This window comes from Pseudopodoces humilis, chromosome 8 (assembly GCF_049639895.1).
Source record: "Pseudopodoces humilis isolate 2021_Gansu_Grassland_sample_001 chromosome 8, ASM4963989v1, whole genome shotgun sequence".
NCBI lineage: Eukaryota > Metazoa > Chordata > Aves > Passeriformes > Paridae > Pseudopodoces > Pseudopodoces humilis.
Window position 1 is genome coordinate 24,175,516 of NC_142207.1, and position 24,846 is coordinate 24,200,361.

General features: G+C 40.1%; 1 protein-coding gene across 11 annotated transcripts in view; it reads right to left on the minus strand.

Annotated features, from left to right (window-relative positions):
- PIKFYVE (phosphoinositide kinase, FYVE-type zinc finger containing) overlaps positions 1–24,846 on the minus strand; it is a 63,912-nt gene that overhangs the window by 14,443 nt on the left and 24,623 nt on the right. For 10 of the 11 annotated variants that reach the window (XM_014249332.2, XM_014249336.2, XM_014249339.2 and 7 more), the window contains 19 exons: positions 24,189–24,336; positions 23,543–23,710; positions 18,231–18,293; positions 16,831–16,960; positions 16,296–16,476; positions 14,877–14,951; positions 14,110–14,217; positions 13,191–13,331; positions 12,482–12,608; positions 10,075–11,261; positions 8,576–8,676; positions 7,323–7,394; positions 5,778–5,949; positions 4,325–4,503; positions 3,735–3,848; positions 2,315–2,423; positions 2,052–2,206; positions 1,438–1,528; positions 330–390 (listed from right to left, as the gene is read on the minus strand). In XM_014249332.2, coding sequence (XP_014104807.1) covers positions 330–390; positions 1,438–1,528; positions 2,052–2,206; positions 2,315–2,423; positions 3,735–3,848; positions 4,325–4,503; positions 5,778–5,949; positions 7,323–7,394; positions 8,576–8,676; positions 10,075–11,261; positions 12,482–12,608; positions 13,191–13,331; positions 14,110–14,217; positions 14,877–14,951; positions 16,296–16,476; positions 16,831–16,960; positions 18,231–18,293; positions 23,543–23,710; positions 24,189–24,336 — 3,382 coding nt within the window. The remainder of the gene's footprint in view (positions 1–329; positions 391–1,437; positions 1,529–2,051; positions 2,207–2,314; positions 2,424–3,734; positions 3,849–4,324; positions 4,504–5,777; positions 5,950–7,322; positions 7,395–8,575; positions 8,677–10,074; positions 11,262–12,481; positions 12,609–13,190; positions 13,332–14,109; positions 14,218–14,876; positions 14,952–16,295; positions 16,477–16,830; positions 16,961–18,230; positions 18,294–23,542; positions 23,711–24,188; positions 24,337–24,846) is intronic. The other variant, XM_088058454.1, reaches the window with a different exon arrangement.

A 24,846-nucleotide genomic window follows, 5' to 3' on the forward strand; every position in this document is an offset into this window, starting at 1 on the left:
TCTCAGCACCCATAACCAGATCACAGAGGAGAAAAAAGGCATTTCCCAAATTTCATGTAGTTATTCAGTTATTTAGAAAGCCTCTGAATTTTTTTTAATTAAAGTTCAAAGGAAAACTCTTGTTGGCCAATTTACTAATCACTAGTAATTCAGCTTCATATTAGAAGCAGATGGCCAACTTCAACCTTACCATTAGAAAAAACAAATGTGACATGACAGGGGTTTGGTGTTTCTCTGATTTATCAAATTTGACAAAAGCTTCCATATTATGTCAAGAAAAGTGCTACAACGTGCTTCTTTTGGCATCTTATGAAAAATAAGCAACAGACCTTTCTCTCCATTTTGCAGCGCTGGAGAAGCATTGCGTGGGGAAGCATCCATGCTACTGATCTAGGCAGAATAACAAAACACCAACGTTGATGCCAAGCTCTTTACAGCTGTACTCCTTCTTGTGTGGAACACTTACAAAAGCAGATGTATTACAAGAGAGCACTCCCACCCACTTCTCAGCCTCTGCATGTCACTGTCTCTGTTACCAGAAGAAGAAGACGAGGCAACAGCAACTCAAGCTCACACGATGCCTATAATGGATGTTATGATAGCAGTGTGTGCTGCTTTGAACACTACACTCTCCCTCTCTAAGAACTATCTAAATCAAGATAAGGTTTCTTTAGCACCTAACAAATATGTGTTAAGTGGAAGGGGTGTTTGTGCATGCAGCAGAGCAAACCCACGGTCTCTAGGTTTTTAGTGCACCTTGCTATGGTAGAACTATTGGGAGCTCAGCCTCTCGGTATGATGCTTATATTGTACTGCCTTGCAGCCCAGACATTTCTTCAGAGTTCCTTCCAAAGGGTGGAAGTTCAGCATGTTGGCATGTGTATCCTTGGACAGAGCTCTTGAGGCAGCAGCCCAAAGCCATTTATCCACCCCTTCAGTCAGTTCCCACAGGATACATCACAAAACATTGCATCTCGAAATGCCCTTATCAGACCTTTCTGTGTCATTTGCTCTACCTCTCAATATTATTCATCTTTTCTTTTTGACAAGGGATGCACCTGATGGGCAACAACCTAGAATTGAAGGAGATGGCCCAGTTCCTGCCTAGGCACTTGGGAATGACTGCAGCTCTCTGCTGGCAGTGTTCACATCAACACCACATAAAATCATCAACCCCTATTCATACTTACACTTTCTCTCTACAATATGGCTTTTAGTTCAGATCGTTTAGGAAAAGATATATAGTAACATACAATTTAAGCTTTTACAGTTGAAAACTACAGGATGCAGTAAAGCTAGTTTACAAAAGCCTTACTAGCTTTAGTTTACTAAAGCTAGTTTACTAAATTATTAAAGAGAACTCAAGCCAGTCTTAAGACTACTGTGTTGCCCCAGAAAAAAAAAGTGTTTAAGAGGTTTACAGCCTGCTAGCCATACCTTGCTTTCTTCTCCTTGCCTCAGTCTCCCAGGGCTGGGTGGTACTGATGGACGTTTTCTCCCTTTCTCTTGTTGGAAGAGATCCTGCAATCTTAAACAAAAAACAGTAGTAATAAACCAACCAAACAAAAACAACCCACACAAAACCACCACCAACAAAGAAAAATTAATCAAAAGGTAGGTTTCTCGTGTTATCTCTGAATGACACAAGTTATGAAGTTTCTCCATACCAAACTCAGATTGCTGCTAACACATGTCAAAGATGTATCAAATGGCCAAAGAAAGCGCATTTACTTCACCTCAGATTATTTCACCCAATCAACAGGTCTCATGCTTCCCTCTTCCCATCTCTTCCACCTCTATTCAAATGAAAATTTCTCCTCCAGATGCAAGTTGTGCTCTATAACACAATGCTTTTATCATATGGCCTCAAATGATTTTCTGTTCCAATTGATCAGCTGTGTGTTCTTAACCAGTAGAGCACATTCAGCACCAGCTCTATAGAGCAACTGCTCCATAGTGAAAGAAACTACAGCTGGAGTTCTGGGAGCTCTTCCCTCCCAGAACCAACACAGTATCAGTGTTGCTCATGATTCCAGTATGTGTCCTCTTACCTATTATTCCAGGCTTGCAACATCTCACAAAGTCCTTGCTTTTTAGCTATCAAAGACTCAAAAACAGATTGCAGCTGTTGAGGTGTGTCCAGTGATGATGAAAGCAGCCTTGCTTGGATTTTCTCAGTCCAGTTTCGAAACTCTCCTTCTTCCATCTGCCAAAAGGAAAACTGTCAGTGTTATCTCACCAAGATGACACAAGATCTGAGTAGCTCCTCCACACACTTAGCCTATGGACCACTGGTATAAAAATAGTCTATTACCTCCTTTTGAGCAAAGAGGTCTTCCATCTTCTCTTCCCTAGTTTTGCTGAAAGTATCCGTTTTCAGAGAAGCAAGGCGATCATCCACAGCAAGATAGACTTGGGACACCCTGTCAACGGTGATGCAAAGAATCAAGGTGTGACTACTTGGAACTTCTTCAACATTCTTTTATTAAAGTCTGAATGTGTTTAAGCATTTAAGCTTTAAGTATACATCTGAATGTGTGTAGCATTTAAGAATACAAAAGACAATATCTGACAGCCTTCCTGCACAGTAAGCTATCCAACTGTACTCACAGAGAAAGTTGAGAAAACTTCATTTTTAATAGGAGAAACCTAGAAGTTACATACACTGACATTTGTCTCCACAATTTATTCATAGCAGTGGAAGTTGTCAGACAGAAATACAAATGTCTCAAACACATTACTTACACAGGGAATCTGTTGTGTCATCTGTGATTAGGAAGAATCTGGGTCTACAAGCTACACCTCCACCAGCAGGGCTCAGAAAAAAATGAGTACCTCTATTTCAGTTCTAAACAAAGCTCCACAGGTTCTGAAGTCAGATGGTCACAGAGACATCCAGCAATACAGGAATGCTGTGACCAAGCAGAACAGCAGTCTGGCTGGATTTGACAGAGTTTTCATCATGCCTGTCTTCCACCTTTTTATTCCTATATTTAGAAAGTGTCTAGGCTCATGATAGTTCACCTTAGACTACAAGGAGGTACAGTCTGCCTGCTGTTGACATATTCAATAGATAACAAAGGCTAAGAACTTTTATACGTCAGAGTTCCATTGCCACATGACCAATATAACGACAACAATTCTGTTCAGACAAGAGATTTGAGCAAGGTTTTTGCAGTCTTTGGGGGCTGAAGAATTGAAACCCAGTCACATGTTCTATAAAGGAACATTAGGGTAAGAGTACAAAGTATACCCTCAATTTTCAGGGTTGGCCTCCTAGGACCATCTTTCCCATTTAATTTTTAACATTAGAGGATGGAATTAAAAATACTTTAACTGTGCATTTCATAAGGTAACACTTCAGACACCTGCTGACGGTCAGGCTTTCAGTAGCTTGGCAGCGTTATTCAGAAACACGCTATATGACTCAGATATCAGTGCAACTATTCAGGGATAGAGAAGAAAAGAATCTTAGTTTCTACTGGCAATGTTTAATCTGACTTGCCACCAAAGAGTTGAGACACTAGTACAGATGAAACAAGCAATGGTAACAGAGATTTCAATGCCACTGTCCCTTGGAAGTATACATGCATGCATGTTTTAAACTATCATTTTTCTATCAAATAATGAATATTTAGCCAAATCTCATCATACTAGCAAAAATAGTTACGTGTTCTTCAAATAAAAGTACAAAATACACATAAGATTACAAAGACATTAAAAACAAAGCTTACTTTTGTGAGAAATCCTTGAGATCCTGCAAAATAGTAACTTTTAATGGAGCCTGTCGTTTGATATAGATCTTGGGGAGTGGGACACACACTTCCAGCAGACGAATTGGAGAGTAGCTGAAAAGGCAATACAACAGCTTGTTTCAAGACCCACACAGTATTAGTTCTACACCATACTGAGGTTGGAGGCCCTTACATGAAAAGGGCACTGTCAATGTGTCCAGGGCTCTAGTCACTTTTAGCAGCAACAACACTGTTTATGTATCTCCCAGGCAAGAAGTAAAACCACAAATCACATTGCAAAACAAAAATTTTCAAAGCATTTGGAATTAGATAGGGAAAAGCATTTCCCTTCTGTATCATGAACAGGAACCATCCACTCTTGGAACACTGCCCACCACAGCTAGGACAATGATGCCACCCACAAAGCCCTCTGCAAGCCAGCACACAATCCTGCACTTGTGATTATGGTACAGTTATGCTATCCCATGCTGTACCTGCAGTGAAGGACAGAGCTGATGAATCCTTGGTAGAGCCATATGCTTTATACAGTACCAGAGAGAGAGAGGGAAGCTTTTAGCAGTGGAACTTACCTGAAAGATGCCACCATCTGGTTATAGGAAAAATACTGGTGATAGTCATGGTGAATGGAATGCCCACAAGGCTCTGCATTGGCCCTTCGAGTGTACTGGTACCCATAGAACCTCAGCTCAAGGTATTTTGCAAAAGACATAGACCAAGAGTCATTGGAAAGGGGAACAACTGGTGTCACCTAAAAAATTGAAAGGCAAGTGTCTAAATTCCATCCTTCAAACAAGATTAAGGACAGGATAATCAGGCAGCAATCTAGTAGTTCTAGTACCAGAAGCACCCATGACCCTGAAACATACTTAACAACAAAGATAGCATTTATGCATAGCTAAGGCAAACACATAGTTAAATTAAACCTGATAAACAACAACTGCTAGCTGATGATGAAAGGTGCTAAGATGGGGGAGTCCAAACATACCCCTGATGGAAGCTTATTTCTGGGATGCTATTTCTCTGTATACAGTCAATTTCCAGCAACCCAGCCAGCAGCAGTGGCCATATCATATACTTTTTCCCTTGTGATTCTCCAGCTACAAATGTGTTGGTACTGCTTTGCAGCATACTTCAGAAGTGCTTGCAAGCTTAGAGCTTTACACACACTTAACAACCTCAAACACGTAAGTGTTTACACGAGCACACAAAAATAAAAGGTTATAGAGCAGCTGTATACATAGCAGCACAGGGCTTGCTATCAGCAACTGTGTCAACCTCCTCCAGGTATCTGTAAATCCAACACCCATGCTTAAGGCAGCATAAGTCATCCATATGTGTAATTCAGATGTTATGCATTTCAGGTACTGCATGAATCTTTTTTAATTAAGTCTTATTCTTGTCTCTTTGAAGGCGCTTCATGTTTAGCTAGACATGAGTATCCAGTTAGCAATGTTTTTTTAGCTAAATTACAGAACAAACTTCAGATAATACACAATCTTACTATCTTGTGGGCTTTTTAAATCAATTTACTATTTCTTTAATGAAGATGTTTCTTCCTAATGACTACTAAAGGAACTCCAGACATCACATTGACGCAATGCTGTTCAGTCTACAGCAGATCAAAGAACAGCAAAGTGGCTTTAGCCAATTACTATGCCAGTATGTCTTGGTGTCAGCCCTTGCCCATATGCTCATAAAGATTCACTGCAAGAAAGGGACCATAGTCTTCACCTCTAAGTAGACAACTCCATTTTTTCTGCTTAGATCTATCCTCTCAGAGTCAGTTTTGACACCTTCTAATAAGACTATCTCACACAAGATTTTTCACCCTCAAGGGCCCTAGTTCTAAAAGAGGCATTTGTAGGTAACATGAGGACATATGATCAGTAACAGGTTTTCTGCCAGTTCAGCCACAGCTCCAGGTGTGAACACTTTCTCAAAAATGCTGCCTTTCCATACAAAGCCAGTCACAACAAGAACACTAAATTGGAATAGCAATGATTCTGAAGTCCACATCCTTACCTGTTTGCACAGCCTGCACCAGGAGTAAGTAAGGATGGTGTGCTGGTACCCAGGGACAGGGGAGTCCAGCTCCTTTAACACAATCTGCACACAGCCTTGCCCATGAACAAAGCGACGAATGTGGTGCACCATTGGTGTTTCACAGAACATGCTGGGGCATTGGTAGGAAGGCCTTACAGAGAGAAATAGGAACATTTATGAATGTTCACATACCAGGCATTGCTGAAGAACTGATTCCACAGATCTAATATGCCTTTTAATGTCATGGTACTATTTATCTTTTCTGTAAAAGTTTTCTAAGCCTATAGTGAAGGCTGTTTCTGCAGAGCAGTTCAGAAGCAGCATGTAGTGAAGTTCCATTGACAGCAATGGCTGTATAGGTGCCAAAAGCAGTGACTGGATACTGGTTGCTATCACCTTTTTACAATGAATCACTTTCTACCAACATAATTTGTGCAAGGATTAAAGCACCTGTGGAAGTTCTTGGCAAATTAAAAGATTGCTTTGGTGGTGTACCCAAGCAAGTGTTACCAAGGACAAAGATGTGACAAAAAGCCCTCAAAATGGAAATGTTTCAGCTCTTGAAGGAATAGGTAAGCAATACAGTGCCATGGAACATCTTTGAACAGTAAAACCCGTGACCTTTCTTTGGATGGGTTTTTTAAGTCACGGAAGAAAGACAAAGACCAGTACCAGAAAAATAAAAGCTAAATTGTTTAGGTACCGAAGTCAGATAAGATATTCTTTTAAAACTAGAAAGAGCCTGAAAAAGCTCAGATTCTCCTTGCTTATGTGAAAAAATAAAGAATTTTAATTACTGAAACTAAGAGATTGAGAAGCATTCACTTTAGCACACACTACCTAACAAGCAGAGAGAAGTAAGAATTTAAAAGTGAGCAGCTAAGCTCCTTCTCACTGATCATCACAAGGAGAAATACCTCTTCCTCCAGAAGGCTGAACATCGAGAGCCTTCTGCTACTGCAATTGGCCAAGGGAGAGAACAGAGTAAGCTTGCCTTTTGAGCAGGTGACCTACCCAGCTTCACAGCCTGCTGAGACTCTGCACAGGGTTGTGACAGCACCAATTATTACAGAAATGTAACAGCTTTTCCCTTTGGGAGATGAAATAAATGACACAGTACTTTGCTAGGGCTAAAAGTGTTCTGGACTGTTTACACTGGCCACCTTGCACATATGACAAAGCCTTACTCTGAGACATTAAATGAGTAGTGTTACCCAGCACTTGTATGAGCTTTCAAAGAGGAACCTCAGAAAACTGTGACCAATACAGTTGCTTGTCTTGAAAAACAGACATTGGAATGAATACATGTTCTGACTCTTAACTTGGCCCTTAAATCCTAATTGCTACAAAAAAGTGCTAAGTGAACACATTTGTCTTTATGAACTTATAACCCTTGTTTCATAATCTGTTTCATTTCCTCATGTAGGGAAGTAAGGGGGACAGGGCCAAAATAGGAAAGCAATGGCTGGATGTATTTGCTTGTAACAAGTGAGCATGAGTGAATTAGAATAAATTCCTCCTTACCTGAAACAGTAGCGCTCCAGAAAAATCCCTAGAGTTAGGTCATTTTTGCCATAGAACTCCATGGTCACAATCCTAAAGAAGAGAAAGAAAAGCTTTAGCGACTGGATGCCATCACCACAGCTGTGCAATGGCCTTTAAGTGCACTCACTGCTGGCTTCTTTCCAGTCCTGCATAACTTCAAAGATTGTTTTTTCCACTTGACTACCCTTCCTAGATCCCTGCTGTCAAGTTTGCTGTTAATGAGATCAAAGCCCTGCTAGAACAACTTTAAACCTGACATTTAAAAGTCCAATACAATTCAGCTGCACTGATGAAGATTATTCCCAAAAATATCTAGGCACAGAAGTCTAAACAGCTTTAAGCTTCAAGCACTAATGTTTAAACACCTACAAAAAAGATACATCCATAACATGAAAAAAGCCTCAAGAAATCCTTATTCTTCTAGAATATTTAATAGCAACTTCAGTTTCGCCAGAACCTGAGGTGACCAAGCCATTTAAATTGTGTATCAGTTTAAGTATCATAATTCAGATATACTTAATATCACTAGTTTACATCCTCTCATCATTGCTGCTTAGTAAGTATAACACCATCCTCTTTGGTTCATTTCTAAGCTTTTACAGGAACTTTAGACTTTTTCCTGTAAGAGGGTCATCTCTTTATTTTCACCTGCGTTAAATGATTAAAATCACCTAAGCTAATGATTAAACACCAAGACCTGTTCTGTCTAATAGAGATAAGTGTGTCATAAGTTGCACACAATTAGCAAATTTCACCCCCCTAAGTTGGAAATAAAGCTCTTAATACTGATGACTACAGTATGAGAAAGATAGCAATATATTCCAGTGCCACTGTTGGATAATACAATCTACAAGTATTCCAAGATTATCATAAGGCTCATTTTTGGGCTTGGACATTGTCCTGTGTTCATTTACACTAACTCTTCTCCAGAAGACTGCATGCAGTGCCTCCCACACAGAGACATCACTCTGCAGTGAAACACCAACTAAAGCACTTGGTTTCAGGCTGGGGTTTCTCATTCATGCCTTGGGTATTACTTGGGTTGTGAAATACTGCTGTAGATTCATCTGACCACACAAGACCAAAGCCTTTTGTCAAAACTTCCTGTTACAGAATGGGCACAACCTACCAAGAAGTCCTCAAAGAAATACTGCTATGAGGCAGGAACTGACTCTGACTTTGGGAAAGAAAAAATAGCAACTATCCAAGCTGTAGAGGAGTAGTTTTTATACCAGGGGCTAACACAGGCACTTGGAGCATTGCTGGACTGGGCAGAAGAGCTGCTGAAGAGAACACAGAGCCTCTGATGGTTTACTGGACTCAGGCAATCCACCTAGTAGAGAGAAAACAGCTCAATCACTGGTTACAGACAACTCCATTCACACACAACTTCTGTTAACAAAATTCTGTTATAGTAATTTAATTCAAATTAGAGTAATTAAAAGACAAATCTCTGCTTTCTCCTTTTGCCCAGATTAACTTAGCATTATCTCCCAGCCTCGGGTAAACTTATACTATGCATAATTGCTAACTACCATTTTTAGAACAGAGCTCACATGCATAACAAAACCAAAGAACACGCACGTGTTTCTGTGGAAAGGAAGCCAAGAGGAACAGAAAACAACAAAAGCCCCATGACAAACATACAGAGTTTCTAAATTACTGTTTGATGTAGGACATCTTGGATTCAAAACTCTGCCAATATATTATACTTCAGTTACTCATCAGGCTATAGAAACATTTCCATCTTCCTATTCTCTGGGAAGAGATGTACCATGCTGCTCTTGGAATGGAGCTGTTTTCCCTTCCACATACTACAAAACTAGGTTGTTACCAAATACTTTTCTTTGATCACTGGTTGATGCTGTTTTAAATTTATTCAGTCTGATACAGAGAAAGGGCTACTCTTACAGTTTGTAAGATTATGGCCTGTGAAGCTACAGAGATTTACATTTAAGTATCAATTAAAAAGTGACTTCTGCTCATGAATACAAGGGCTGATTGGCTCAGGGACCAAAATGTTTGACTGTTACAACAGCTCAATTCTGCTACTCTTGTTCATAGACTTTTTTCCTAAACAGCTCACAATTCAAGAAAGTCTCAAGATCCTTTTCCTCAGATACAAGTTAGTTACTTTCACAACAGTTTACCAAAACTTTAAATATTTTTATTACAAACACTTACTCCCTTGCTTTGAAATTTCAAATATTCCTTCCCCTGCATGATGTGATTTTCACTTTTTTTCAGACCACCCAAACTTTTACAATCAATCAAATACTTGGATGTAATTATAGCCTAATGCTGCTTCTATGACATTAAGCCTTCTGAAAATTACAGTACATTTCTACTAAATAACCAAATAGCCAAATACAAGGAGCAAGAAAGCTCAGTTTAAGAAACTTCTTAAGGTTTGCTCCCTCTTCATGGACTCATTTTCAGAAATCAGTTAGATACAGCTCAGTCGAACAGGCAAAACTGATTCTGGGCTGTCTTTGTGCATTTATCAGAGAAATTTTGCAGCCCCGTGTTCTGAATGATTGCAGAGCACCACAATCTAAAATGGAGTTATGACCCAGTCAAAAAAACAAAATAAAAAAAAAAAAACCCATAATCAAACAGAAAGAAACAGACAAGAAAACATCCCCTCTGGTTTAATATGAGACCCTACACCTTCTGTATAACATGAGAAAATGATGTAACTAGATTTTTGAGCAGCACAAGTCTATCTTACCTTATGAGACCACGAGGATTCACTCTGAGCCAGTCCCTTCTCCTCCTCTTCAGTTCTGCTCCCAGTTTTTCCAGTAGGGACACTGGACACATCCTTATTTTGGGCAAAAGGATCTGTGCTTTTCTGTAGTATCCTCCCCCCTCTGGCCCGATAGTCAGCCAGCATTCTGGCTAAGCTCTGGCTATCACGTAGATGTTCTGCTATTCTAGTATTAACCAACTCATGAGAAGGCAAGATTTGGATAGCCTTGGCTTGGATACTCCCATTCCTCCCTTGCAGTCCAGAGAGATCTCGCAACAATTGCTTCTTCCTTCTGCTCTCCAACTCTTTGTATTCCTTATTGAGGAGAGGAGACCAATAAACTTGCTCAGGAAAGTATTCCCGGGCAGGGCATCTCATGCCTTTTTCAGTCAAAAGAAATGGTTCGCGGAACATCAGTACTGGAGAAATGCAGAGAATGACATCTTTCAACTCCTGCTTAAATGCTGCAGAGTAAGTTTTGAGACGATCCTCAGATGAAGTTACCTCCTCCGTGACATACAAACCAGTATCATCCTGGAGAGGGTCTCTGAAGACTCTCATCTGACTCTTGGATTCCTGTAAATCATCTGCCTGTTGAAGAGGCTCTAGTGCCTGGTTATCCAGAGTGGCCAAGTGCTGGTCCATGCCATGGAGGGGCAGCGGGGATGTTTCAGGTATTGCGTGAGGTACAGAGCTCAACACTGCAAATGGTGACTCCACTTTGTGGTGCTCTTGCTGCTTGGAGGACACTGTTTCCACCTGACTGCTCTCTTGGTCACCTTTGTCAAATATACCTCTTGGTTCAGGCAAACTCACCTCATCAGAGGATACTGATTCAGAGATTACAGGCAGCTTTTCAGAGGATAGTTCAATGTCTTTGACTGCTGTGCTGAAGTCCTCACCATTGAAGAGGTTCTGTTGTTCATTTTCATCTCCTGGCTCCTCAATAAGGGAGTGAAAGGAAGTGTTTTTGGTGAGAGTAGGGGGCATGGCAAACTCATCCATAAGAAATGAGATTTCCAGCTGGGAATGATAAGCCACACAGACCATGAAGATCAGGATCTCCTTCACACGAGCCAGCTCGTACTCTGCAGCACCACACAACTTGATAGTGCAACCCAGGTGCTGGGGACACCCTTCAAAGAACATCAGGGGTTTTGTCTGATCTAGAAGCAAAACATGGGAGTTAGGATAACAACTACGGTTAATGCCTCGCATACCCAAGAGACTGTAAAGGAGACTAAGAGCAAGTAACACTGGTAGCTGCAGAAATTCACATTACTGTACTGAAATAACTTATTTTAGAAAGAAAAAAAAACATTGGCTATAAATATTTATTTAGAAAGAAATAAAAGCATTGGCTCTTGTTTTACAAAATAAGTCATCATAAAGTCAAAGTGAAGGCCACATGGAACACACCCTGACCTTAACAGAATATTCTAAGATCACTGTAGACTGCACCAATGGGCAAAAGAATCACTTCCCTCCCAGGCACATTTGCTCATCCTTAAAAGTCAAAAGCATTTGACATTCTGAGGGCAATTTAAAGGCTGGAAGGGACAATGAGGAAGCGGAAAGGGAAGTGTTCAAGGACAGATTTGACGGAACTTGAAGCAACTTGGTCTAGTGGAAGGTCTACTTCCTGCCATGGCAGAGAAGTTAGAACTAAATTATTTTTAAGGCCCCTTCCAAACCTTTCTATGATTCTATGAAGAGATGCAAAGACTGCATCTCCACAAAGATCTGCATCCACAGCATTTATTTGTGCCAGCACCACTGGTAACCTGTCAAGCAGCATTTCTTCCTTCCTCCCACTGCCTAGAGGAGTTACAGAGAAAAAGGAACCCTTCTTAAAGGTGTACAATGACTGGACGTGGGCAAGTGTGCACAACTTCCAAAAAGGCAAATTTTGATTGGATTTGTTAAGGTAGGACCAGATAATATTTCAAGTCCCTTCTAACACAGGCTGTTCTATGATTCTCTTACTTCAATGCAGAAAAATTCTTCACAGTGAAGATGGTACTACAAAATCTCAGCTCTGCAATATTTTCAAGAGTTGGCTGACAAAACCCTAAGAAATCTGATGCTGCATTGAAAGCCTTCCTGTTTTGAACAGGAAGTTGGACTAGACAAACTACAGTTTGTGGGAAGAGAAAAAACAGTTTGGAAGAAAGAAATCAGTCTAAAATCAATAGTGTCTTTTCTTAGTAAGATCATGCTTTTATGTATACAGGCAGTTCACTGTAGTTCTGAGAAGTAACAGAAAGAAAATGAGTAGGATGACACACAATCACACAAGGAAGCCAACAGTTCAGATCTATTTAAAAAAGAGCAAAGCATTCATCCTTTCACACACATAGACAAAGGCACATCAAGCTTTACTCACCATTGGGCAACTGAAAAACTTGCATATAAAATTTATGACAGGTCCCCAGCTGTGGTTTGGTCAACAGTTGATCCATTGACATCACTAAGTCTCCCTGGGTCATTCGACTTACCCGGTCTAACACTTGCTGTAAAAATGGAAAGAACAGTAAGAATCCACAACGCAAAGAGGACACCAAGAGGCATCCTTATCTTGCTCTTAACCTAACACCACCGTAATCTACGAAACCTCTCACTGAGATGCAAACTCTCTGTTAAATCCAGTCCCATAAACCCAAATCCACAATATACAAGTAAATATTTCTGGTGAGATTGTACCCTGCCTAGAACTTCTCACTTGAGTAGATCCAGATACCTCCAGGAGGTGCAGTGCAGTCAGCATAATGCTGGCTCTGCATTTGATTGTCTGTACCCTGGCTCACAGGGACAGAGGCTCTCTGGCAATAGCTGAGGCTTGCTACAAATGGATATTGAAGTTAACTAGAACTAAACCAGGGTACAAGGACCCACCAAACAAGGACACAGCACAGAAGCTGTTAAGAGCTAAGGAAAAAGTAACTCTCCAGATTTGCCTGTCTTACCTTCCTGGAAGAGAACATTTGGTTAGAGAAGAAAATAAGACAACTCTTGGCTTTCTCCAGGGAGTTTGCTACAAGGAGTCATTAGAAACCTCCACAAGGCCGAGTCTAACTCTGATCAGAAATGCTCACCGGCTTGACATTGATGACCAGAGTGATACCATGCTCTAAGAGCATGTCCTGGGCAATTCTGGACACAGTCTTCTCAACAAGGACCAAATTGGGCTGGACATCAACTATCCGCTGCACATAGTTCTTCAAGAACTCCCTTTCCTGCAGACAGGAACAAAGTATAACAGTGAATTACTGCAAACCCATCTGGAAAATAAACCCACTTTAATGCTTAATATTACTTTTCCCTTCATTTACATATTGTCCTTTCCTATAAAACAGGGAGAACAGCTATCCAGAAAACACCATCAGCAGTCCATTGTGAACATTTTCCCACCCCACAGCACAACACTAGTTTATCAGTAATATTTTATAAGTATTTAATAAAGAAAAGGTCTATGTACTTCAGTGTTTTCATATTTAAGGCAAATCCCTGCTCACAGGGGCAGGGCACCTGTTCCAAAGGGACATTTTCTAGTTCATCACTCCATTAGGTTGGTGGTTGTTCCATTTATTCAAGCAAATTTATTCAAGCAAAGGCAAAATCCTGACAAAAAATAACATGGGTGTGACCTAACCCTCACCTACACTAACTTTTCAAATATTTCTTCACACACCTAAACCTTATCTAGCTCTAATACTGTATAAGGAAGATACAGTTCAGAAGGTCTCGATAAAAACAAGTTTTCTAAAATGCTGCAATTGTGAGAATCAAAAGCTCACTTGTTCTCAGGACACATAAGCTGAGGACCCTCAGTGCAAGGCTACAAGTTTGTACTGTATTTGCTGCAGCAGCTCTTAGTTAGCTTACTAGAAGAGGAAAGTTCTCTCTTTTCTGTGCAATTTCACTCATTCAACTCCACCTTACATGCTGAAAAAAACCTCACTGATCATGATTTTGTTGGGGTTATTTTAACCAAGAACAAAAGCATACTCTCACCTGAAGTACTATAGGCTCTATGCAGGTAAACTTTGTTTCTTCTCGATAGAGGTACTCAATTGAGCATTTTAGCAGAAGAATTCTGGGATTTTTTAAGCAAGAATTCATCTAAAAAAGACACAAAAATAGTTAAAACAAAAATACAAATATCTGGAGAAGAAGTATGCAAGAAAAAGAGACAGACTTCCCACGATCTGCCCCTGCTACCCCCACCTCCCTTTAAAGCATTTCAGCTATCCCCCACTGGAGACACAACTACACATTCTTCCTTCTTCTGAAGTTGTGACACCCAGTTGTTGGAATCTCACAGGTACTGTCCATAAGCAGACAATGCTAGAGAGGATTTCCAATCACTGCTAAGAGCCCCAAAGTCTTGATACACTTGATTCATGCACTGTCGTTCACTCCTATCTTGCCCTCCTGCTTTAAAGGCCCATTTTACTATACTAAGTCAGAACCACAAATGCCTTTTTTTGGCTAAAAATTGGGGCAATTATTAGCTGCCTCATGCTGTAGTAGGAGTAAAAAATATGTTTTTCTATACATGCATGAGGAAAGTTTCTCCCCCAGAATCTCTGGGCTAGAAAACAAAACAGCTTGGAAAAAAAATGCTTTAAAAGCCATTCTTATTTGGGAGCTCAAAGCAGAGAAAGATCATAAATCTCCTAGATGGTGAGAGAAAAAAAAAAAACAAACCAAAAAAAGCAAGTCAGAACACCCTTGTTTCCACAACATGCATTACAGTAAGATTAATCAAGATGCATTACCTTTTTGTGTGCAACATTCTTAGTGCAAACAAATCCATTTACCACCATGGAGTCAAATTTCTTTCCACCAGGGATCTAACAAAGCAAAGAACATTTTAGAACTGTCATACACTCCCACATCTTGTAGAGCAGTAAAGCTAATACATAGAATTCCATTCCTGTTGTAGATGATGTACAAACTTCAGCTACACCCTCAATTGTCAGATGAAAGATCAGATACAGTCATACTGGACACCTAAGTCTTTCCCTTTAAAGCCTGGCTAACTTAGGACAACATGAAAAAAACTACTGAGTTCTAGGATTTCTATACCCCTCCCAAGGGGTGCTTATTTGTTAAATCAGTATACTCCAGCACATGACAAGGGAACCTAATTCTGACAGGCCATGAGGAGCAAATACCTTTGCACATGTCATTTCTATTAACAACAAACAAATTGTAAGGGAGGAAAACATATAAAATAAAGAAAGAAAACCAAAAAATCCTCTACCTACCAATTGAACACATCAAACAGTTGACTGGTGTGCCTGCAGTCACAGGCAATCCCAGGCATAATAAAGCATGAAACAGGTTTCTGAATAACATGTTTCAGAGGACATTCATATTACCAGCATGTGAAAATAGTAGACAGCTATGAAGAGCTTTTACCTCTGAACAACTGCTCTTTGAACCAGAGTTTTGGGAGAAGCAGGAACAAGCAGTGCTGCCTGAAGAGATGCCACAGAACTACCACCAGAATCAAAAGGTTGTCCTCAAATCTCATGTGGCTTTTAAACAAGAGTACTGCTGAGGTGAGCTTGGCCAAAGAAAACTAAGCCCAAATCTTCAGTCCTCAGTCACACTAACTCCTTGGATGTTATTTTCACATCAGACTCTCAGAGGGAAGTTTGCATGCCAGAACTCCAGGCTTACAGTTAAAAAGTGTCAACACTACGCCATCTGGCAGAACTGGATACACCACTTTGTAACAATTAAGTTTTCCTCTTGAAGAAAGTCATCGTACTTGGCATGGGAGGAGGTTAATCCTCCATAATGGATAGGTACAGGGAAACAGATTGCTGCACCATGTCCTGCAAGCTACTTATCCAGCATTTGGTATATCTCCAATTCAAGCACAAAACAAGCAGAAACCAAAAAATGAACAAGTCATTACGGAGGTGTTAGTCTTTGCTACGTTCTGCAGACTACAGCCTGAAAGATGAGGTCAGCCACAGCACATCAAAGCACTTTTCACAGCATGCCAAGTTCAAGTTCCTTCTGTGCAACTTCTTCTAGAACCCTGCCTTTCCCAAAGGCCAAGCCAGCCGATTACAGTACTGAATATGCTGGGGACAGTGGAAAGGGGACAATTCTCTTCAAACAAGGGGTACTGCCAACAGCTGCATCCTTTTGTTTCCCTACATTCACTGCTTGAAACTTACTTTTTTGATATGGACAAACTGGCGGATATCCATGTCATCATCTCTCTTCTTGACATCTGGCCGTACCGTTTGAACTACCTGGCAGACAACGGGTACAATAATATCCCTCCAGGACAGTGACAGAGACTCATTGTATAGAAGCTGCTGAAGCAGAGCCATCATGTGGTTGTGATTAGCAGACCTATAAAAAAGGCAAAATAAATAGATTTCTCATTAAAAAAATATAAGAAATATACTGCAGTGATTAGCTGAAGTCACATTTCAGAAGTAAATTTCTTAACATTTACAGTGCAGAAGTCCTCTGAAGGAACAGTTGCCTAGAATGTTCTACAGTCAGCTCCAGTCCTGTACTCAATATATAAGCATAACAAGATAAAAATATATATATATACTGTAAAAATGCTGCATTCTTAATGTAAATTAATTCCTTGTATTGCCTACTGTAGCTCAAGTCCTACTGAAAGCTGGTGGAATAGAGGGGCTTCAGAAATTGTTACTCAAGATATGCGAATTCCTTTTTCTACATGTTTCTTACAGCAGTCTTTCCATGGCTTGTTTCTCCCCATTCTCTTCTCTCAGCAGATCCAGATTGCTGTGGTGCCAGCCTAGGGGTGTGAATAAGAGTTCTTTGGACTTCTCCTCCACCCTCCTGTTGAATAATGACTCTGCAAGAGACAAACAAACCTTGTTAATGCAAGTACATTCACAGTTGAATGCTTGTGTCTTTCTGAAAGGCTGCTTTGAAAAGGAAAGAATTTACTAAGACATCAGTCTAGGCCTCCTGAAATACTGAATTTAAGGTAGATGCCATGGTCCTCATTTTGAGGGGGACTGACACTTTCAATCACTATATTGTGTAGTAACTCCTTAATGTGTTTTCTGTTTTACAGTACCAAAATTAGAGGTTATTTCAGCACAGTCTGTACTTTGAAAGAGTTACTAGGTTATTTCCTGCATGGTTATTATGACATTATAGAGGCAAATTATAAACTTCCACATTGACATAATGGCTGACTATATTATAAGTCATTTATACTAGTAGTGTATAAATGTTCATCAAGCAAGTATGTAAACCTTCAGAGTTCCAGCTTAAAACTCCTCAGCATTAAGCAAAATCTCTAGAAAATATTAATCTGAGGAGGACTACTGAAGAAAAAGACTTCTAAAAAACAAGAATTAACTTCTTCCAGATGCTCCACACACAAAATTAGCTGTGTAGAAGATTAATAGAAGATACATTGATTTCTAGAAGCTACATTGATTTGCCCCTTCCTTCTGCAAAAGCTCAGTTAAAATCTGACCAGTTTAATCTAAGACTTTATTTTTCAAGATACACAGACCTTGGCATTTCTCCCTTATTTCTTCCTCTTATGAGTGCATCCAAATCAATAGCATTAACTGGGAAGAAAAAAAGGCCCAGAAATGCATCTGGCCATGATACTGGAAAGCACGTAGGTTTAAAAGCTCGTAAATGAATGTAATGGCCTTTCATTTCATAAATAGTGATACTGGTGGTGATGACAAGAAACCCAGAAAGATTTAAGAGAAGAAGCTTTAAGCTACTCTGTAGAAGCAGTGCAATTAATTGTATGACATCTTCATTTGCTTACACAGGAAGTTAAAAATCAGTTACATAAATTTGTTGGTGGAGAAACTGTGAACAGACTTGCCACTTACACTTGTTTTTTGAAAAAAGGAAAAGCTTTTATTGAGTCTTTTTGAATGCAGGAATATAAGAAGTGAAAGAAATTTTAAGCTTGAAAGTGCATTCAGAAAAGTCAAAGTATAGTTAATACATCAGTTTTGCCACAAATAACTTCAGATTCACAGTCAAGTAAATATTTTGAAAGGGTCAGTGCTCTATTAGAGGAGCATTAAGGAATTTCTATCATTATATTAAAAAACACAACAGCAGCATTTGAAGTTTATCCTTACCTTTAATAAAAGCGTCACTTATAGAGAACATCTGCTGCCCTCCGTTTTCAGGATTCAAGTACTCTGAAAGAAGAGAGAAGAGGGATATAGGTGGAGAGAAAAAAAAAAAAAAGACAGGTTACACTGGTGTGCCCATATAATTACAATGTACACACCCACACCAGAAGAAGCAGCATTACTCATTTAAGTGTTTAGTCACCAATTGAGCAACAGCTTGGTGAGTGGTTAAGACAAGAATATCCTCTCATTCTTGTTCTATCAAAAAATTCTACGATGTCAAGAAAATAGCGTTTATTAATGAGAGGAAACAAAACAAAACAAAGTAGACATTAGCGAAGACTGAACTAAGAGTGCACTTTTCTAACTGACACAGACCACCCTTTTCTAGGCCTGAATACAAATGTGTTAAGGTGTGATCAGACACCACGGGAATTGCCTCCTCACTCAGGTCTAAAAATGCAGTTTCAGAAACCATTTTGGTCACCCACTCCATTGAACCATCTCAGACTGAGGGAGAGACCTGCCATAAGATGTAAGAAAAAGAAGACAGCCTGCCTGTCAAGAGCTGAAAGTCTCAAGTCTAGAACAGTTCAAAGTGTTTTGAGGAATCCATGCTGACAGAGTGCCTCTGAGAAACAAAGCAGAGCAAGACACAGATCACTTGACATGTGGGAAATATAGTTAGAGTCTGGTGCTAATATTGACAAGCTTGTGGATTCAATCCCTGTATCGGCCATTCACTTAAACAGTTGGATTTGATGGGTCCCTTCCAACTCAGAATATTCTGTGATATCTGTAAAACAGGATGAAGCTCCACCTACTACCCTCATTTAGCTTGCTAGATCTTGATTTTTCATGCTGACTGGGTACAAAAAGCTTGTTTTCTCCAGAAGCCATTAGCTTGTTGTGACTTTAGCTGGCTCCTTATACAAAAAGGGATTCTACAATGAGAAAACAAGAGCAGTAGCCCAACTGCTTATACAACACAACTACCTGAAGCCCAAAGCCAACCCTTTATTATCTTTCCTGACAATGCTCCAGGCCCATCACAAACAGAACATAAAGCCAGACTGCTTTCAGACACCAAAAGAAAGCAACACAAAGCTGACAGGACATAAACAATCACAAAACTCTGAGCCAGCAGCAGTCAGGAGACCTCTTTCATGCCACCATTTTAAATATCTGAGCTTATTTGCTAATAGATACTCAACAGAGGATAAAGGTACCAAAGAGAAGTTACAATGCCTCCTTTGTAGATTCCTGGTTATCTGAGATTCTTTTCATCTCTTGCTAAGTTTAATAGTTCAGCATTCCAATAAACTACTGCTTGATAAAAGCTGGTTCACCCTCAGCATTCATTCACTCACTGACTATCTAGAGAAAATCATGTCATGCTCTACCTACACAAGAGCATGTATACTAGCACCTCCATCCCTCTCCATCTTGCAACAGCCTCAGGGCATCAGTTCTTACTGTAAACACACTTAAATTAGGTCTGGCACAGACCCCCTGACTGATACAGCCAAAGCACAAGTTATCCCCAGCTGAAATCAAACCTTACTTATGCTCCGGACAAAGAGTAACACCTCCAAGCCACTTCTAGATTTGTAATGATCTAAGTTCTTTCATTTAGATAATCTTTAAGGTCCCTCACAACCCAAATTACTCTACTGTTCTTTTCAATACAACTTCAGCTCCCATACCTTCCCTTCTGATTTGTTCCCAGGGGAAGTTTCTGATAAGGTAAGATACTCCTTCTTAGTCCAGACAGATAACACACCCATAAGTGCGAGTCTGAGATGGTTTAGAGTAGCTAACACACACTTCTTACCTCATATCATCCCTGCATGCATCATGCTCTACCAAAATGAGGAAGGGGGATGGGGAAATGCTCCTGTAGCTTATTTTATAACCTGAAAACTCAGGCACCTTCTCAAAAGAAGAACCAAAAGGGCTCCAGGCAACAGCACACTAAGCCTTGGCAAGCAATACTAAAAAAGTATCCAGCCATCTTCTCTTTCCCCCTCCTAACTACTTCCAGCACCAAAAATTACCCAAAATACCTGCTACCATGATCAAGGTCTGTTGGGAAAGACAATTATAAAACAGAATTTCACATATTGTTAGCGGTATCTCTTCAAAAACAGCAACAAAACCCCACATATAAAGTTTATCATGTAATCTCTTCCCCCAATTTAAATGGAGAAAATAATCTTACTTTGTTTCCCCTTCTGATACATACTTTGTCTTTAGGCAGATGATACTATAAATGAGTCACTATTCTCAGCTAATTCCGAGTCACCCAAATTTCATGGAAACACACCAGACATTAGTCAGCCCATAACACCACAAGAAGTTCTGCCATTAAGGTACATACAAACCACTCTGCTAAAACACAGCTGGTGGATACATCACCCGCCCTTGCTTCAAAGCAGCTGACCTCTGTGACTCTGGGAAACTGCATATCCCTTAATCGTTCGAGAAACCCATGAACTGCCTAGATCAAGGCTGACCTGAACTTCTAGGACTTTGCTGTTTTCTATTGTCACTCCTCCCCACAATGAAATTACTGGAATTTACACAGTCCTAAGGAAACTAAATTACAAACTAAAAAAGGAAGGTGGTATCTTCAGTTTCATTTCATTATTTCAAAGAAAGTCAAGTCACTGTCACCCGTCTAAGGACTAGAGACAACTCCAACACAATCAAGCTAAATAAGTGTGTCCATAACAGTCATAGGGAAATTACTGATGCTGACAGTGGCAAACACCTCATGTCACTGATTAACTACAGAACTCTGTTCTTAAAATAACCACCCATTTTACACAAATGCTTAAACATCCCTTTTTGGCTGTCTAATAATTTTGACAGTCTAGCATCTTAGATGGTATATTTTCTTGAATATAGCCAGGATAATCAAAAAAACAAGGTGAAAAATCTTAATATTAATTTTAATATGTAAAGCCTCTGGCTTTAATATTTATAGAATTAATTTTTAGAAGTCATGCATTTCACTACCCTAGGCACTGCAGCATTCACTGTAGGGTTTTGTCCCTTCTCACTACCCAAAAAGTTTCAGTCTTTCTATTGCCAAGAAGTGTTTCTTGCTATTCAGGATATTGTCACTCATTTTGACTTGTTGTGCCTTGGTTAGGTCTTTTCCCTAGAGATTCTCTCTCATGCCAGGAATTATAAACACAAAAAAAATAAAAGAGGTATGGTAACTTCTCTGTATTTTCAGATATAGATTTTTCAAAAATCTACAGGATACCTACCTATCCATGGCGCACTTCCATGACACACTTCCACCCTATCCCAGTTCTTGGCCTATTACTGGTACTATTCCCTCAAGGGAAATCCATTGTCTTGGAAGAAATTTTTACCAGTTTTCTACTATCAATTACACTCCTAGAGAATAACCTGGTTAAGAGACCATATGTTTCAGGAACATATATCAAACACCAGCAGAGATTCACCAAAGATACCAGAGTGCTGCCAGCATACATAATTCCAAGGCAGAAGTCTTTCTCCTTTCAGTCCCCTCACCACTTGCCTTTTCTGCTGATCTCTCAGCTCTCCACCATCAAAAACCTTCTCACAGGAACTCACAAGAGTTCTGGCTCTGAGTAGCCTTGATTTGCTCAAGAGTTTCCAAGAGAGAGGCTTTCTTACATCTCCCCTTCATAATGTACTGCTCCTTGTAAAAGGAGATAAAGAGTGAAATATGTATGAAATCCTACAAATCCTTTAACACCTGGCAGAGCCAAACTGACTACTACCTGCTTTACTGCCATCACACACTGGTAAAGCTAAACCTGCTACAGCTGGAAATTCATCAGATACTGCAGCACACCTGGGCCTGTTTCAAGCTCACTTAATCCAGCACCCCTCCCTCCTAAAAGGAATTCACTGGTGTATCTCCCTCTCCCCAGCTGTCCTTCCCTGTAGATGCATTAGCTTTTCATTTGATTAGGGCATCAGCTGGAAACAAATTGAAAGGAACCAATAATGAACTGGTGTCAGTAGTGCTGACAATTCATTCTCAATTTTGGATCAACTCAAACTTTTGACATTAACTTGAACTTTTGAAACTCTTCTGCTTCTCTCTTTGGGGGAAAATAAGGAATTAAATTTCTTTCCTTCTAGGCATATTTTTAGCAAACAAAAAAAGGTGACTACAGTAGCCATCAATAAATGTCCCCTCTAATTTGTCTCATTCTGCCCCACATATCTAGCAAACTTAGAAAGTCAACTGTGACCACTTTTCCTCCCTGTCTTCGGAGACCATTTCAGTTCCAGAATATGCAATCTGTATGCAAACTTAAGGATGCTGTTCCATTCTGATTCATAGCCACACAAGAGACCTGCTAGACTTTATAGAAGAATGAATTAATTAGGAGTACAAAATATTTAACACTGAATCATCTTTTAAAGTCAGAAACGCTGAAAGGGTGGGGTGATACAATACTTAAGAAACTACTTAGAAGCCACCAAAGATCCAAGTCTACAAAGCTGAGGTAACCTTACGTAAGGAAGCAGAGCAAAGACATCAACTACTACCCAACATGTAAAGCAACTAAAATATACTAGACCCAAGCCAGTGGCAAGCCCCAGTTTCAGAAAGCCCTTGCATCATTTAGAGAATGCAGTTGTCAACAGGCAGGCACATTATTTCTTCCATAAGGATGTTGCTTATAGTGTCTTTCAATTTAGTACTTCTTTAGGGGAAAATCCTTTCAAAAGCAATCTTCAACACCGAGTATTTGATTTCTTCCTACTTAAGTGGATGATCTCTTTTGAAGAACTATGTATATGGATTAAGTTAGGCCTTATTGTTCAGCAGTAAGATTCTTCTGTAAAATGTAAGCTTATTAAGGTACAATTTTAAGTCAGCACAGAACTCTTCCAAGTTAATCTTGTTCTTTTGTTCTCTGGGGTTTTATTTCTTGCTTGCCTTTTTAAGTTCCATCTCCAATTGTAGAGTCACATATCAAACTGGTTTATGTGTGGCTTATTTTTCCACCCCAGTTAGCCAGAACACGTATGTAGATCTGTCTATTATGGATGGGCAAGAGACTGCTTCAATGGCAAAGAGAAAGTCACAGGGGAAGTTACACACTCTGCAGAGAAGGCATTTCAACAGGTCTATTGAGCCTCCTCAGAGGTGAGCACATCGAAACTGCAAGTAAGTGCCAGTTAAAGATGACATTTTCCCCTCTGTAAGACAGCTACATAAGCAGTGTCCAAATAAGTCAGTGATATTAGGGCCAGCTCTCCATCATGTGCAACTCCAGCTGGTGACTACCTCGTACCTTTTTGGTCGGCAGGGTGAGGGGGCACATGTGGATACTTGGAGTGCTTCTTGATATGGAAGTTCACGTTGTCCAGCTCCACGTTCAGGCTGATGGAGGCGGCCGAATCACTGTCCATTGTGGACTGGAAGCTGCTGACTGAAGTGCGCTTGCTAGGGCTGGCGGAGTCTTTTAGTGTTGGGTGAGGGGGAAGATACAGGGAGGAGAAGGGTTCAAATGGGTATTATGAGGGTACCAGAGAGGAGAAAAATTGTCTTTAATACATAAAGACCAGTGTGCAATAATACAGGAATACAGTATTTTCATAGTTCTAATCTTGTCTTCATGTGGGCATGCTGACATACTGGACATTCCTTATACTTGGACTATAGAGCCCACGTCAAGCAGAAGTCTGCCTGAGAAACAGAAGGCAGCAATTTACATGCAAGTATGAAGCTTAACCAGTTCCACTAAATTCAAAATACTGTATCCATTGTGAGGAAGTGGAAGACTAGACAGGCTGTAGCTTTCTTAGATCCTTACGGCCCCTAGCGCACACACAGAAACACACACAAATAAAGCAAGACATGGTAAACTACTAAGTCCTGAAGGACTGGGGACAACAGGAGAGAAGGCAGAGTGAGGCAAAGACTCAGGTGAAACTTACTGGCTGAGTTGTCTTCCCCTTCATCAGCAATTTGCTCTGTGTCACTGTCATCAAACTTGATGTCTTTGAACCAGGATGGCTCAGAGTGGCCCTCTACAGAGTTCACAGAGTCGCTGTCTGGAGATGGGGTTTCTGAGAACTCTGTGCTCTAGAACACAAGGAAGGGAAAAAAGTTATTAAAATGCACCTCTGCTGAAATATTAAGCAGCCTTCCACAAATGCAGGTCAGGCATTTTAAAAATCAGAGAGAGGATAGTCTAAGTGAGCTGAGCCATGTTAGTCATAGAGTAAACCCCTTTAGTATGAAGTAGGAACATTTTGGGACAAAAAACAAGTACTTCTTTACAATTCCCAGATACTTGGTCTCTGCCCACACTGTGCTTCTAAACAAATTATGACTAAGTGGCACTAAAGGACAAGTTTATTATACTGCACATTTTCTATCATCACATCCAGTTAATCAGCTTTGAAAGCTTGCTGTGTCCAGCCAAGGAGGGTAACAGCCTTATCCTTTGCCCAGAAACCAAAACACACAGCTCTTGGTGGAGCCTTATTGTAAGTTACTGGAGGAATTCTTTAACCAACCAATGTAGCCCCAAGAGTTTCAATCCAAGATGGGCTCTAGCTGGGCCTACTGTGTCAAAGCAAAGACCAGCCA